Source organism: Theropithecus gelada, chromosome 5, assembly GCF_003255815.1.
Source record: "Theropithecus gelada isolate Dixy chromosome 5, Tgel_1.0, whole genome shotgun sequence".
Taxonomy (NCBI): domain Eukaryota; kingdom Metazoa; phylum Chordata; class Mammalia; order Primates; family Cercopithecidae; genus Theropithecus; species Theropithecus gelada.
Window position 1 is genome coordinate 87,795,604 of NC_037672.1, and position 11,883 is coordinate 87,807,486.

General features: G+C 49.8%; 1 protein-coding gene across 1 annotated transcript; it reads right to left on the bottom strand.

Annotated features, from left to right (window-relative positions):
- Positions 1–4,415: 4,415 nt before the first annotated feature.
- Positions 4,416–6,880, bottom strand: GSX2 (GS homeobox 2). Its single transcript, XM_025386382.1, has 2 exons — positions 5,993–6,880; positions 4,416–5,330 (listed from the first exon to the last, which is right to left on the bottom strand). Exons 1-2 carry the CDS (start codon positions 6,564–6,566, stop codon positions 4,990–4,992), a joined length of 915 nt encoding a protein of 304 aa, XP_025242167.1. The 5' UTR covers positions 6,567–6,880; the 3' UTR covers positions 4,416–4,989.
- Positions 6,881–11,883: the final 5,003 nt, after the last annotated feature.

The window sequence follows — 11,883 nt, forward strand, 5'->3', positions numbered from 1 at the left end:
AAGTCTGATTCTAAGAGACGTCTTTAGGTCCTGTGCTTCTTCGGCCTTTCCCTTAATTCCAGCCTGTGTTGCCCACTCAAGTGCCAGATGTTGGATATAGAAGCCTTGGGTCCTTGTAGAATTTCTATGAGACAAGTTGCCCCTTTTCTTCATACCCCCACCATTAACAAAAGACAATACAAAGGATTCTATTACTTTTGATATTTCTAGCTGCCTTAGAATAGCAAGTTTTTGGGTTCTATTCTATGTAGTTTAGGGAAGAGATGTGGGCATTTTTTAAGAGCTCAATTTTCAGTAATGTGAGCCTAAAGATTTATAAAATAGATTTATATTGAATTATGTTAATAGACGCCTAATAAATGCACCATTTAATTGCATGGAAAAAAATGTTCCCTTTTAAAAGGTCTGTCACCTTAACAGGTACATTCAAAGATTCCCTGTGAATAATGAAAATAGGAACAATTGCTTTGATGCACTGAGCTGCATTCATCTTCTAGGACAGCTTTGGGCTGTGTTTGGAGAAGATGGGAGGAGCTCTTTTGAAAGGAGTGATTGCTCCTTTAAACCCTATTTCCTCTAGCAAATAGGTTCTATTGGAGTGTCATTCTCCCCTCTCTCACACCCGTAAGGCTGGGCTTGAGATCCTGCCCCAGAGCTCTTCTCCATGTCTCCCCTCCATGTTCAGATTGTTTTTCCTCCCCACAACCCAACACTGAGTACCTCCCCATCTCCCTCAAAGAAATCTCTCAAGCAGTGCCATTAAAAGCAAGTGGAACCTGCAGGAAAGGTATAAGTGGGAAGCAAAAAGAAAAAGAAAGGCCGGGGCGGTGGCTCACGCCGGTAATCCCAGCACTTTGGGAGGCCGAGGTGGGAGGATCATGAGGTCAGGAGATCGAGACCATCCTGGCTAACACAGTGAAACCCCATCTCCACTAAAAATACAAAAAATTAGCCAGGCGTGGTGGCGAGCGCCTGTAGTCCCAGCTACTCAGGAGGCTGAGGCAGGAGAATGGCGTGAACCCGGGAGGCAGAGCTTGCAGTGAGCTGAGATCGCGCCACTGCACTCCAGCCTGGGAGAAGAGTGAGATTCCATCTCGGGGAAAAAAAAACAAAAAAAACCAAAAAACCCTGGTTAAAAATTACTCTTTTCCATCTACATCACTACCATCAATGGACCCTTTCTGTCTCTCTCACACACACACGTGCCTCATGCATGCACGCACTACACACATGCACATACAAACACCCTGGTGCCTCTGTGACCGCTTTTAGTTAGAACCACCGCCTTTCTGGCAATTGTCTGACCACAGTTAGAGTGGGCCAAGCAAACTGCATTTCTAATCTTTACCAGATATAACTGGACAGAATTGGTGGGGCGTTGTGGAGCTGGGGAGGTTAGCAATGAGGAGATGGAGGGGGAGGTCAGATATCAAACACTTCACATCCCCAAGTTTTTGGTCTCTCCTAAAATTATTAGATATGCTTTAGGGGAGTGGGGAAGGGACTTAGCTATGATGACCACTTCAGAATAAGGACCCCGGAGGAAAAGAGGTCTATGGGCACCAGTGTCTCCATCATACGTGCCCACTGACACCCTAAGGATGGCCTACTGGGTCATTTTTCTTTTGACCTAGTTTGCTATCAGTATCAGGCCCTTGGCCTTAGGCATTAGTTGGTGGCTGAGTGGGAGAGTGAAGGGAAAAAGTCTCTGTTCCTCATCTATGCTCTGAATGTCTGGCCTGGGCCAGGGCATATGGGTGAGAGGTCACCCTTCCTGCTCTCCACTCTGCCTTCCACCCCCAGCTCTTTTCCTGTTTAAAGCTAATGTGAGACTTGTTCTCAAAAAGATGGACTCAACCACACTCACAGCTGGTGCTACCCACTGATTTTCTCTTGGTGGAGCAAGTTCCTGCTTTCTAATTCTCATTTTCACTCTCTTTCTTTCCATTCTTCCTTTCTTTCCATGACCTCTCTAAGAGGTCATGCTCCGGGGGGAACAGAGTTCTGTTTCTGTTTTTCAAGTGGGGCATATTGGGAACTAGTATCTAGTGCTTCCCCAGGTGGAGAAATTGTCAAGGGTGACCCCATACATCTTAAACTTTCCTCTTAAATGGGTGTTTGATATCAAGATTATTTAGCTGAGAATGTGAGTTTCTGAGGGTTGGCTTAAATGTTCTTAAACTAAAGTGAAACTGTTGGTCTTTAGAATCAGACCGACTCCAAAATACCAGAGCATTATTCTGATTTTAAAACTTCAAAAACATCACTGATATTTTTTGAGGAGTGGGGATAGGGGAACATGTAAAACTTGTTCTAGCACAGTGGGAGACTTCATACTCCCTTCTGAAAGTGACCAAAAAAGTCCACTCTACATCGGATGTCCTAGAAGGAAGACCTCCCTGGGAACCTTGAAGAACCTTTTCTTCTATGGAGAGTGTTCCAACATCGAAATAGGTATCGCTCTCCACCCCCACTTTTTTTTTTTTTTTTTTTTTGCTCTGGACACAAATACTTTGTTTATTCTCCTTTCCCTAGGGAACTTCCCCAAAGATCGAAGCAAGAGGTGCTGGGGCCATCCAAGGCAGATCCAAACTATCTAACCAGGGTTGGCGCTGCGGCTATCTGCGGCATGGCAGAGCTGGGCCCACCGCACACGGTACCAGGTGTTCCAAGTGCGTGGCTCCTCAGGGCCTGCGAGCCGGGAGCCCAGAGCTGGGCGAAGCTTAAGAACTGTGATCGGGGCTAGTCATGGACATAGGGGAGGGCTAAGCCCGAGCGCGGAGCCCCAGAGGGGCCGGGCTGGGTAGATGGGACAGGGACCAGAGGGGTCTCCCCACAGCCCAGAGGAAGCTTAGCTTTGGGCAAGAGCGCAAAGAGCTGCAGCAGGAGCTCTTTGTGCTTCTTACTTTCCCGGGTGGAAATACTCTGCTTAAACTCCTGTTCTTTGCGCCTGCAAACTCCCTTCCTCCCACCTCTGTTCTCGCGCGCGGAGAGACCTGCTTCTTCGGAAGAAGGAAGACAGGATCTTTTCGAAAGGCAGCCGGCCTACGCCTCCTCCCTTTCGTGGCGGGCAGGGTGAAGAACCCGGAGCTCTGTGTATGAGAGACGGGAGGAAAGAGATTCAGAGGTTTGAGCCGCCCAGGCCGGGCAGTAGTGAGCCGGCTGTCTGGGACCTCTATGCAGGACAGAGCTCAGCCCATTGCACAAAGCCCCTGCAGCTCCCTTGTCAGCCTGACGCAGTGCGGGCCCTCCTCCCTATGTCCCTTGCCGGAACGAAGAGGAATCTTCCTTCTGAGCCTACTCTGTGTGTGTGTGCGTGCTAAAGACAACACTCAGGGAAAACCGTGGCCAATTTTAGAACCCCAACCGCACCTGGTGAGATTCAGTCCCACCGGCCTCAAGTAAATCAGACCTAAAGCCCTTGTGTATGTGTGTTGTCATTAACTCCTGTGGCTTGAACCTATTGGGTGGCATCTTTATAGAACCTAATCAGAAATTACACTAGTCGAGGATTAGTGGGGCTCAGCTTGCAGGGAATGAGACCTCTTCATTTTCCTGTTTCCAGCTTCTTCACTTCTCTCCCTAAGAAAACAATCCCAGGCTGCACTGAGGAGAGAGCCAGGTTGCCCTGCAGAGGGAAGAGCTAGAATTAATTATCTGGGACCAGGCTTAAAGAAAGTGATTCTGCTAGGCTTTGGGAAGGGGTTGGGGGGAGGGCGGGGACTAGAAGGGAGCCAAATGACTGAACGTTAGGGAGACCAGGAAAAGAAAACCCAAAACTCACAGATCTAAAGGCATCTCTGGGCTGCTTTGAAAAAGTGAGATTATAAATCTTTGAACAGAATACTTCCCGTCCCTGACTTTTTGTTTTCTCGACATTGAGGGAAACCCTCTAATTTTGCTTGCAGCATCATTTTTAAGTTTCCACTGTTTGCTTCTGACCTGTTTGATGGATTGTTTTCTTCCTAAAACTATTCTGACTCTACAAATTCCTTCACATAATTCAAGTTTTCGTACTGAGAGAAATGAGGAAGTAGAAAGAAGAAAACAAATACTAGATGGGGGATTTTCACCCTTCCTTGCTAATTAAAGGTTTACCTGTCATTAACTGTCAGTGCCATTCTAAATGGAATGATTTGTCCCATCAACTGTGAGGAGGTTGCCTATTTTCAGGATGGAGAGGCACTACCTGGTAGATGCCATCATGACTAAAGGTGTCTCTTTGGAAAGAGTTTCTGTTACATAGAAAACCTATTGAGCCACAAACTCCCACAGTCAAGAGACCCACATTACCAAGTTCTTACTCAACATTTTCATTGAGTCCTCAGACAGCTTTTTCCCGTACATGCCTTTCTCTAGACATTGGAGGAGGGGGCAGGAGAAGATAGGGAGAGCAAACACCACAAATGTAAAATTCTGGTTTTTGTTTCATTTATTTAAATAAATATAAATATAAATTTTATATAAAACTATTCACATACAAAGGGACTTCCAGTGACTTAGATTTTAAATTCTCCTCAGGTGAAATTTCAGAAAGCAAGACCTACAGGGTCTAATTTTCTAAATTATTTTCAACTTGGGTATTTTTGTTTGATAACGACAACAGAAAATAATCAATAAACCCTGTATTCTTATCGGGTTCTGAAAGAGAGTAGGGATGGGGAAATGACATGAGCTTTCAAAAACCCCATACAGTGTTAAACTTAAACAAACCCTGTTTTTCCTCTGTTATATGATGAGAATGAGTTGAATTATAAGTTATTTACATTTTTATAAAACAATCTATAACTTCTAATTGGAGCCCCAGATAAACAGGTCAAGAAGGAGACACGAAGGTTCAGGCCCAGCTTGTCCATTCCAGAACATCTAGGTTCGTTTCTTCTCCAGATGGGACCACTGCAATGAGCAAGGATTTGGGCCCCTGGGTGCCCCAAGGTTGGCGTTGCCTGGTCTGCCAGGAGCGGGGGATGTGAGGGAGGAGGCTCTTCCTCATAAGGGGGAAATCTCCTTGTCATCGTTGGCAGAGGCCGGCGACAGGGAGTCCTCATCCTCGGAGCGCGCGTAGTGCACCTGGCTCCCGACGCACTTGCAGCCTGCGTGACTGTTCCTCTGCGTGCCCTTCCCCTCCTTCTTGTGCTTCACTCGGCGGTTCTGAAACCAGATTTTCACCTGCTTCTCCGACAGGTTCAGGTAAGTGGCGATTTCGATCCTCCGGAGTCGAGACAGGTACATGTTGGAAGAGAATTCTCTCTCCAGCTCCAGGAGCTGCGTGCTAGTGAACGCCGTCCTCATCCTCTTGCCGTTGGGTACCTGGCTGGCGTCAGAGCCTCCTGCGGACCGGCGAAGAGAGGGTCGAGAGGTAAGGCTCGGGCAAGGCGCTCCCACCCCACGTGCTAACCAGAAAGCATTTCAGGGACCCATTCAGGGAAGCCCAGCCGAACATTTGTATCTCTTTCCCATTTCAAGGCACGTGGTTGCTTAGCGGGGAAGAAGAGAGACGTGCAAAGCAAATAAAGGTCTTCGATGCACAGGACGCGAAGTCACAGGATTAAAGAGGGATAGGGGCTTGCACTATCTGATCGTCTCTCTGAGCCTAGCGGAGAAGCGCGCAGGCTAGGCCAAAAACGTAAAAACGCTTTAGCCAGCCCCGACGCGGGGATGCCACACGGGTTCAAATACACCCACCCCAAACCCCAAGCAGTTAACCTCCAGTTTCTCCGGGGTGACATTCGAAGTCCCTAAGGCCCCAATACTAATAAGGCAATACTCGAGCACCTAGTACTAGGAGTAAAACGCACCAGGCTGAGTGGAGAAGCTGGCAAACTAACTTCCACCTTCGTGGAACCTCTGTGGCCGACTCTACAGTTACACTAAAAGCCCCTCCTCCCTCTTCACCCTGTCCTCGGGCTCCCACTTCCTCCACTGGAGGTGGAAAGTTTGCCCCAGGAGCGCGAAAGCCGTGGAGCACAGGTGCCCCAAGACCCCGCCGTACCCATGGTGAGGCAGTGGAATCTCCGCGGGTCCGCCACGTTGTAGGTGGTGGCGGCGCAGACAGGTGCATGATGTTGCGGGTGCCCCAAGGCCGCCGCGGCGGCTGCCGCCGCTGCTGCTGCTGCCGCCGCCGCGGCCGAGCCAGGCTGCTGGGGCTGATGGTGGTGATGGTGGTGCTGCGGCGGGTGGTGGTGATGGTGCGCATGGTTCACCCGCGGGCAAAACTGCGCGTCCCCAGGAGCCGAAGAGAACTGGCTCTTAAGCAGAGGCAGTGCCCCTGTGGCCCCCGCCACCCCACTGCCTCCGGCCGCGGTAACCCCGGCCCCTGCGCTCCCGCTGCCGGCGCCCACAGACCCCCGAGAGGAGTGCAGGTGCGAAGTGACGCAGAGAGGGCACACGCAGAACGCGCCGCTCTTGCGGGACGGGCAGCCGGGGCCGGACACGGACATCACCAACGGGGACGGCATGCCAAGCGGGATGAAGAAATCCGGCCCGGGGTGCGGTTCAGGCAGCGAGGGCGCAGGCCGTGAGGAGTCCTTGATGATGAGCGAGTCGACATAGAAGGAACGCGACATGTCGAGAGGGGTTGGTGGCTGGAAGCCCCGGCGGGTCGCGGCGACCCCTCTCCTCTAGTGTTCTAAGCTCTGCCCTGGAAGCCGGGCACACACGGGCAGTGAAGCCCTTGGGGACGCAGAGGTGTTGGCGTCTGGGCTGGGAACAAAGGGGTCCCCGGAGAGGGTTGGTCCTCACGTCCCCCGCCCGGCGCCCCGGCTCGGGTATTTTATAGCCCCCCACCCCGGCACGTGATGCTGCGGAATACCGCTCGGCTCAGGCTCCTCGGCAGCTCCCCACCCTCGGGATAGGCTGCCCGAGTCACAACAGAAGCCGCGAGGAGGGGCGGGCGCGCGGCGGGGAAGAACTCGGGGGAGGGGGATGGGGGAGACTTTGCAAAGTGTAGGTTTTGTTAATTTCCCGGGGAGGCCGGCCTCCTCCCCCTCTTTCTCCACGCTTTACCGAGAAATCACAGCGCTGCATCCTCCATCCCACCCCCTCTCGCTACTCTGGCCCCAGCCCAACTCTTACCCACGCCCCGCCGCAGAGTGTACCAGGTGGGGACTTGGAGGCCTTTTTAATAGGAATGCTCGGTGTTCCCAGTTCCTCTGTGGTAGGGGTGGCTGCGGCGCGGTGAAGTGTGAGGCCTGCGGTTTGGAGCAAGATTGTGCGGGCGGCGGACTGGCAGTCTTCCAGTCCCTGAGCGCAGCTCTGGCCACGGTTACACCTATCCCTGTCCACAGCTTTTGGACTTGGCAGAGGTCATTCAGGTGGTTAGTTCAGGACAGTCCGGCGCAGAACAGTGAGGCCTCCCAGCTAAGAAGCCGTCAAGCTTTTCACGCTGATGTTGGACAAGGTCTAAAGTGGCTTTGTACTTGGGGCCCTCCTGGGGCCACTCAGACCAACGACCCTTCCTTGTTTCCCTTTCTGATCGGCGCCTCCCACTTCCGCAGAGAGAGAAAGAGGGAGAGAGAGAGAGAGAGAGAGAGAGAGAGAGATGTTGAAGAGTCATCCTTTTCTTTTTCCAAATAGTCAACACCATGGCATTCCAGGGCAGCCCTACAAACTCCATCCTGAAGATTTTGGAGGGAGGACCTCAAACACCAAGCCCTCTTAAAGACGGAGCAGGGATTAGATAGACCTTCGCTCTGGGTCTGAGGATTTCCTGTCCCCTCATTTTTACCAATCTTGGGCAACTTAGCAAGGCTAACCAGGAAGCACTCTTTCCTCTGCATCCTAAGAACCTAAAAAGGATGAAGAGAATTCAGCCACCCAGGGAATCTTGCCTCTGATTGGCAGAAGAGGATTTGTAAGGGAAATCTCTTTGGTCCATGGAAGTTTTGCGAACCCCTCACTACCTGAGAAGGGGTGGCTGCCAAGCTATTGGGACTATTAATCTTTGGAGAAGGCAAGGCAGCAGAGGTGGCCATTTTCTCTCTTCATTTCCCCCTGCAGAAAATCTGGTTGGGGCCATGAGGTTGGGCAATAGCTACAAGTCTGATCCTTTTTCCAGAACAGCTAACTTCAATCCTGAGTTCATGATGGTGCTAAGAAACTTAGAGACAGGACTCCCTCCACCTGAGAGAACAAGGTGCCCAAATCCAGGAGAGTGCTAGCTAGAGGCACGGCTGTCTTTCCATCCTCTGTCTTCCCCTCTCCATCTCTGTGATGGTCTCTCTTGCCTGCTAGAGAAGTGTAATTGGGTTGTAGGGATGCCCCGCTCTGGGGAGCCCAGGATTTATGGATGGCAATTAAAGTTTTATGAATTGCAGCTGAGGCTGGTTATTGAGCTATTTGAATGTGATTAGAATTCAATTAGAAAGCGGTTAGTGGACGGTGGGTCTCTGGAGTGTAAACAGACAGCTATTCCAGAAATGTGCTAATCCAACATCTTGTGACAACAATTAAGGAGTCTCAGGGCTTAACAGGGGGCAGCTCAGCTGTAACTACTTTTGTACCACAAGGTTTGCAGACACTCAGGCTCACCCCAGCCCACCATTGTTCATGACTGGAGGATCTAGGCAATCCCTGACATCATTTCAGCCCCAGGAGGAAGGCTTGGAGCCCACTGATGGAGACTGGCAATAAAAAAAAAAGTACCCTGCTGAATAGCAGGATATTTTTTACAGACCTAAACTGTCCAAATAGATGACTCGATTTCCCCTATTCACTTTGCAACTATACATGCATATATAGATATAGATATAGATACTCTTTAAGAATAATAGCTTTTTCTCTTTTCCTCCTCTGGGTTAGGTACCAGGTTTTCCATGGTCTGTTTTGGGCTGATGATTTGAGTCACAAAGTTCCCAGCGGTTTGGGGTGTGCTCAGTGGAAGAGCTCCTTTGCTAAAGTCCTGGAAATCGCACCCTTGTGCAGACCATTTTACTTTAGAGAATCTTAACTATGCAAGAGGCTTGTGCATCTTATTCAATTTGTGTCTTACTATGGAAACTTTCATTTTTCAGTGCCAAGGAATTTTGAAAAATGTGAGGGGCTCATGGGGTTTCCTAAGGGCTTCAAGGGGAGCAGTGGTTTCAGACCAGGCTAAGGCTGAAAGCAAGACCATGTCTGAAAAACTTGCCCCTTAGGGTACTTGGTTAATTGCTTCAGCCCACCAAGAGCAAGTATACTGGAATCCTATTTCTTGCATAGTCTCTGTCCACTCTGACTCATTTCGCTAGTTCTCTTTGGATCTCAGTGTCTGCCAGTCTCTCTCCCTCCTCCTTTTCTGAGTCCAGCCCCCACCTGGCCCTACTTGCCTATCCCCTCCTCAAAGGAAGCCTACCCTCCATGCCCCCAGGGCAGCACGGCCCCCCAACCACCCATCCACTGGCCCTGCCCAGCCCTACCATTCCCCAGAGTGCAGTGCCCTGAACCAGCAGGAGACCCCAAGTTCAGCTTTCTTTTCCTGAGAGGGAGCAGACAGACCGTTGGCGTGTGCCCATGGTGCCTGAGCCGCCACACAATTTTATTTCTCAGTGATTCTGTCTGATAAAATTTCATCGTCCATTAAGTAATCCCCAAAATGAGAGCTCTTATGAGCCTATAATGAGCTCTAATTGCCACGACTCCGGGAGCCACGTGGAAGGATTTATTTGGTATTAAGCAGTTGGGTACAGAGTACAGGCTGTTACCTAAGCCATTACTTTCATAATTCAAGGAGAAAATTAGTTCTTTTAAAGGAAGGGGGAAATCTTTTTTTATCTCCCTCTTGCTCGGGACGATAGTGGATGGTTTTGTCTTCCTTGAGTGCAGACAGTGTCACATATGTAATGGTAACAAAATTGTTCTTTGTACTTCCTTCTGGCCAGGGCTCTCCACCCTTACCCTCAACTTAGAAAAAAAATCAAAGCTGTTCTAGAAAGAACGGCAGAGGCATGGCCTTCTTGTCTCTGGATTCTCCACCCTGAGCCTCGGTGAGCAGTTTCCTTTCAGCCCAACCTTGAGATTTGAATTCTTAGTTCTAGCTTTCAAAAGGTCTCCAGTACTTCTTCCCAGCTCTGCGATGGCACCTGACCTGAACCCTACACTCCTGTCTCACTTCTCTTTCTTCCTGTTTCCTTTCAGGGGCAAAGTCAGGGAAAGTAAAGGGCGGGGACTTAGCGTTGCTTATTCAACAGGCCCCAGAGTTCTGACCCGTTCCAGTGCTTAGCTGTTTTTTTCAGGCTGTAACTCCCACTTTGCCCCTCCCTCTGTGTCCTCCAAAATCCTCCCTCCCTTTCATCCCCAGTCTTTTTTTCTCTTAGTTTCAGCATTTGCCCACATGGTTCTCCAGCTCCAAATGGAGGCTGCAGGCTGGGCGGGACAGCCCGGGAGTTGGCGGGGCCGCCTTGGATTTATTTGCTCCTCTTACATTGATTTCATATTAGTTTCCAAAGGGATGAATGATCTCAAAGCTGGGTTTTGTTAGCCGAACACAAACAGGAGACAGGACTTACTTGCCCCCAGCTCCCTTTAATGAGGTCATTATCAAAGCGTGAACAAGTCTATGAATGTTTTATTGAAAGTGCATCGTTAACTTGTATCCATCCTTTTCTCCGAGTGGCATTGTGATATTGCTGTCTGTGGCACATCTTACCCGATATAGCCCGAGATTTCCCCATTCTCTGTAACCAGGCAACCCTTTCTGAATACCCAAAAATTGAAAAGAACCGCTTAGTCTTCAAGAAAGTCCTCAATAATAGTGGAAAAGAACAAAGATCCAGGAGACAACAAAATGCCACAGGGGTGACTTTTCATGAGCAATTATCTCTCATTAATCAGAAGAACAGCTGCAATATTAATTTTCTCTCTTTCTTCCTCTCTTTTCACAGTCCCCAACATTTGAATAATCATAAATTTTGATTTTATGAAGGAGTCACATTTTCAGGGGCTGGAGGAAAGCAGCTACCTAGGTGAAGACAAGGAGAAAATGCTCTCATTTTATTTTATTTTTTGTTTGGGTAAAGCTGCCAACAAAGCAACATGGAAAAAATAAAAATAAGGAATGCCAGAGAAAATGCCCCCCCTTTCTTCTTCTAGATAGCTGTTGAGAATAAGGACTCTTTTCTCCCCCACCCTCCCCTCACAACTACCCCTCCTTTCTTTCCTCCCCCCACCCAGACCCATTCCCCAGTTTTGCTCTGAGCAGGGCGGAGGGAAATGTCCCCGGCGACTGGCGTGGGAGTTTCAGCCCGGTTTCTGCCCGTTTAACTTGCAAACGTGAAGCCAAGCGTTGTGGATCTGACCAAAGAGACACTCTTTGGGCATAACTTGCATTGTGGCCATCAAAAGCCCGCCAGCCTTGGATGAACTGAGACGTGTATTCAGCAGAAATGGGGCGCTCGCTCTCCTTTCAGGCTCTGGAGAGGCAATTGTTCACAGGATGTGTAGCCAGGGTGGAAAACGTGGGTCCCCCGATAAGGCTATAACCTGCAAACGAGCTTGGGGGAGTTAAAAGAATCTCATTAAAGCTCCGGCTGCAATTAGCAAATACACACTCATAGAGAACTCAAGCTCCTCTTGAAAAGCTGTGGGTCAAGATGAAAGAGGGCAGTTGAGAGCTAGTCCCCACATTCTTGCACTGCTTGAGTGATGGGGGGCTCAGGAGCCAGGCTATTCCTTCAGCTGCCCCAATGTTGTTAGTTTTAATGCAAGGCCAGGGAAGGCCTTTCTAGAGGGAGGGCAGACTGTGGGCCCTGTGCTCATGCACCACCAAAAATAATCTTGCTTCTCCCTGGTGTTTATTCAGAACGGATGGGCTTTTGAGAAACCTGAATTCGCCTTTGTGCTCACCACAGTTGCAAGAGTTCAATTCGGCCCTGAGAAGAAGGGGCGGGGCGGGGGGGTGGGGAGTGG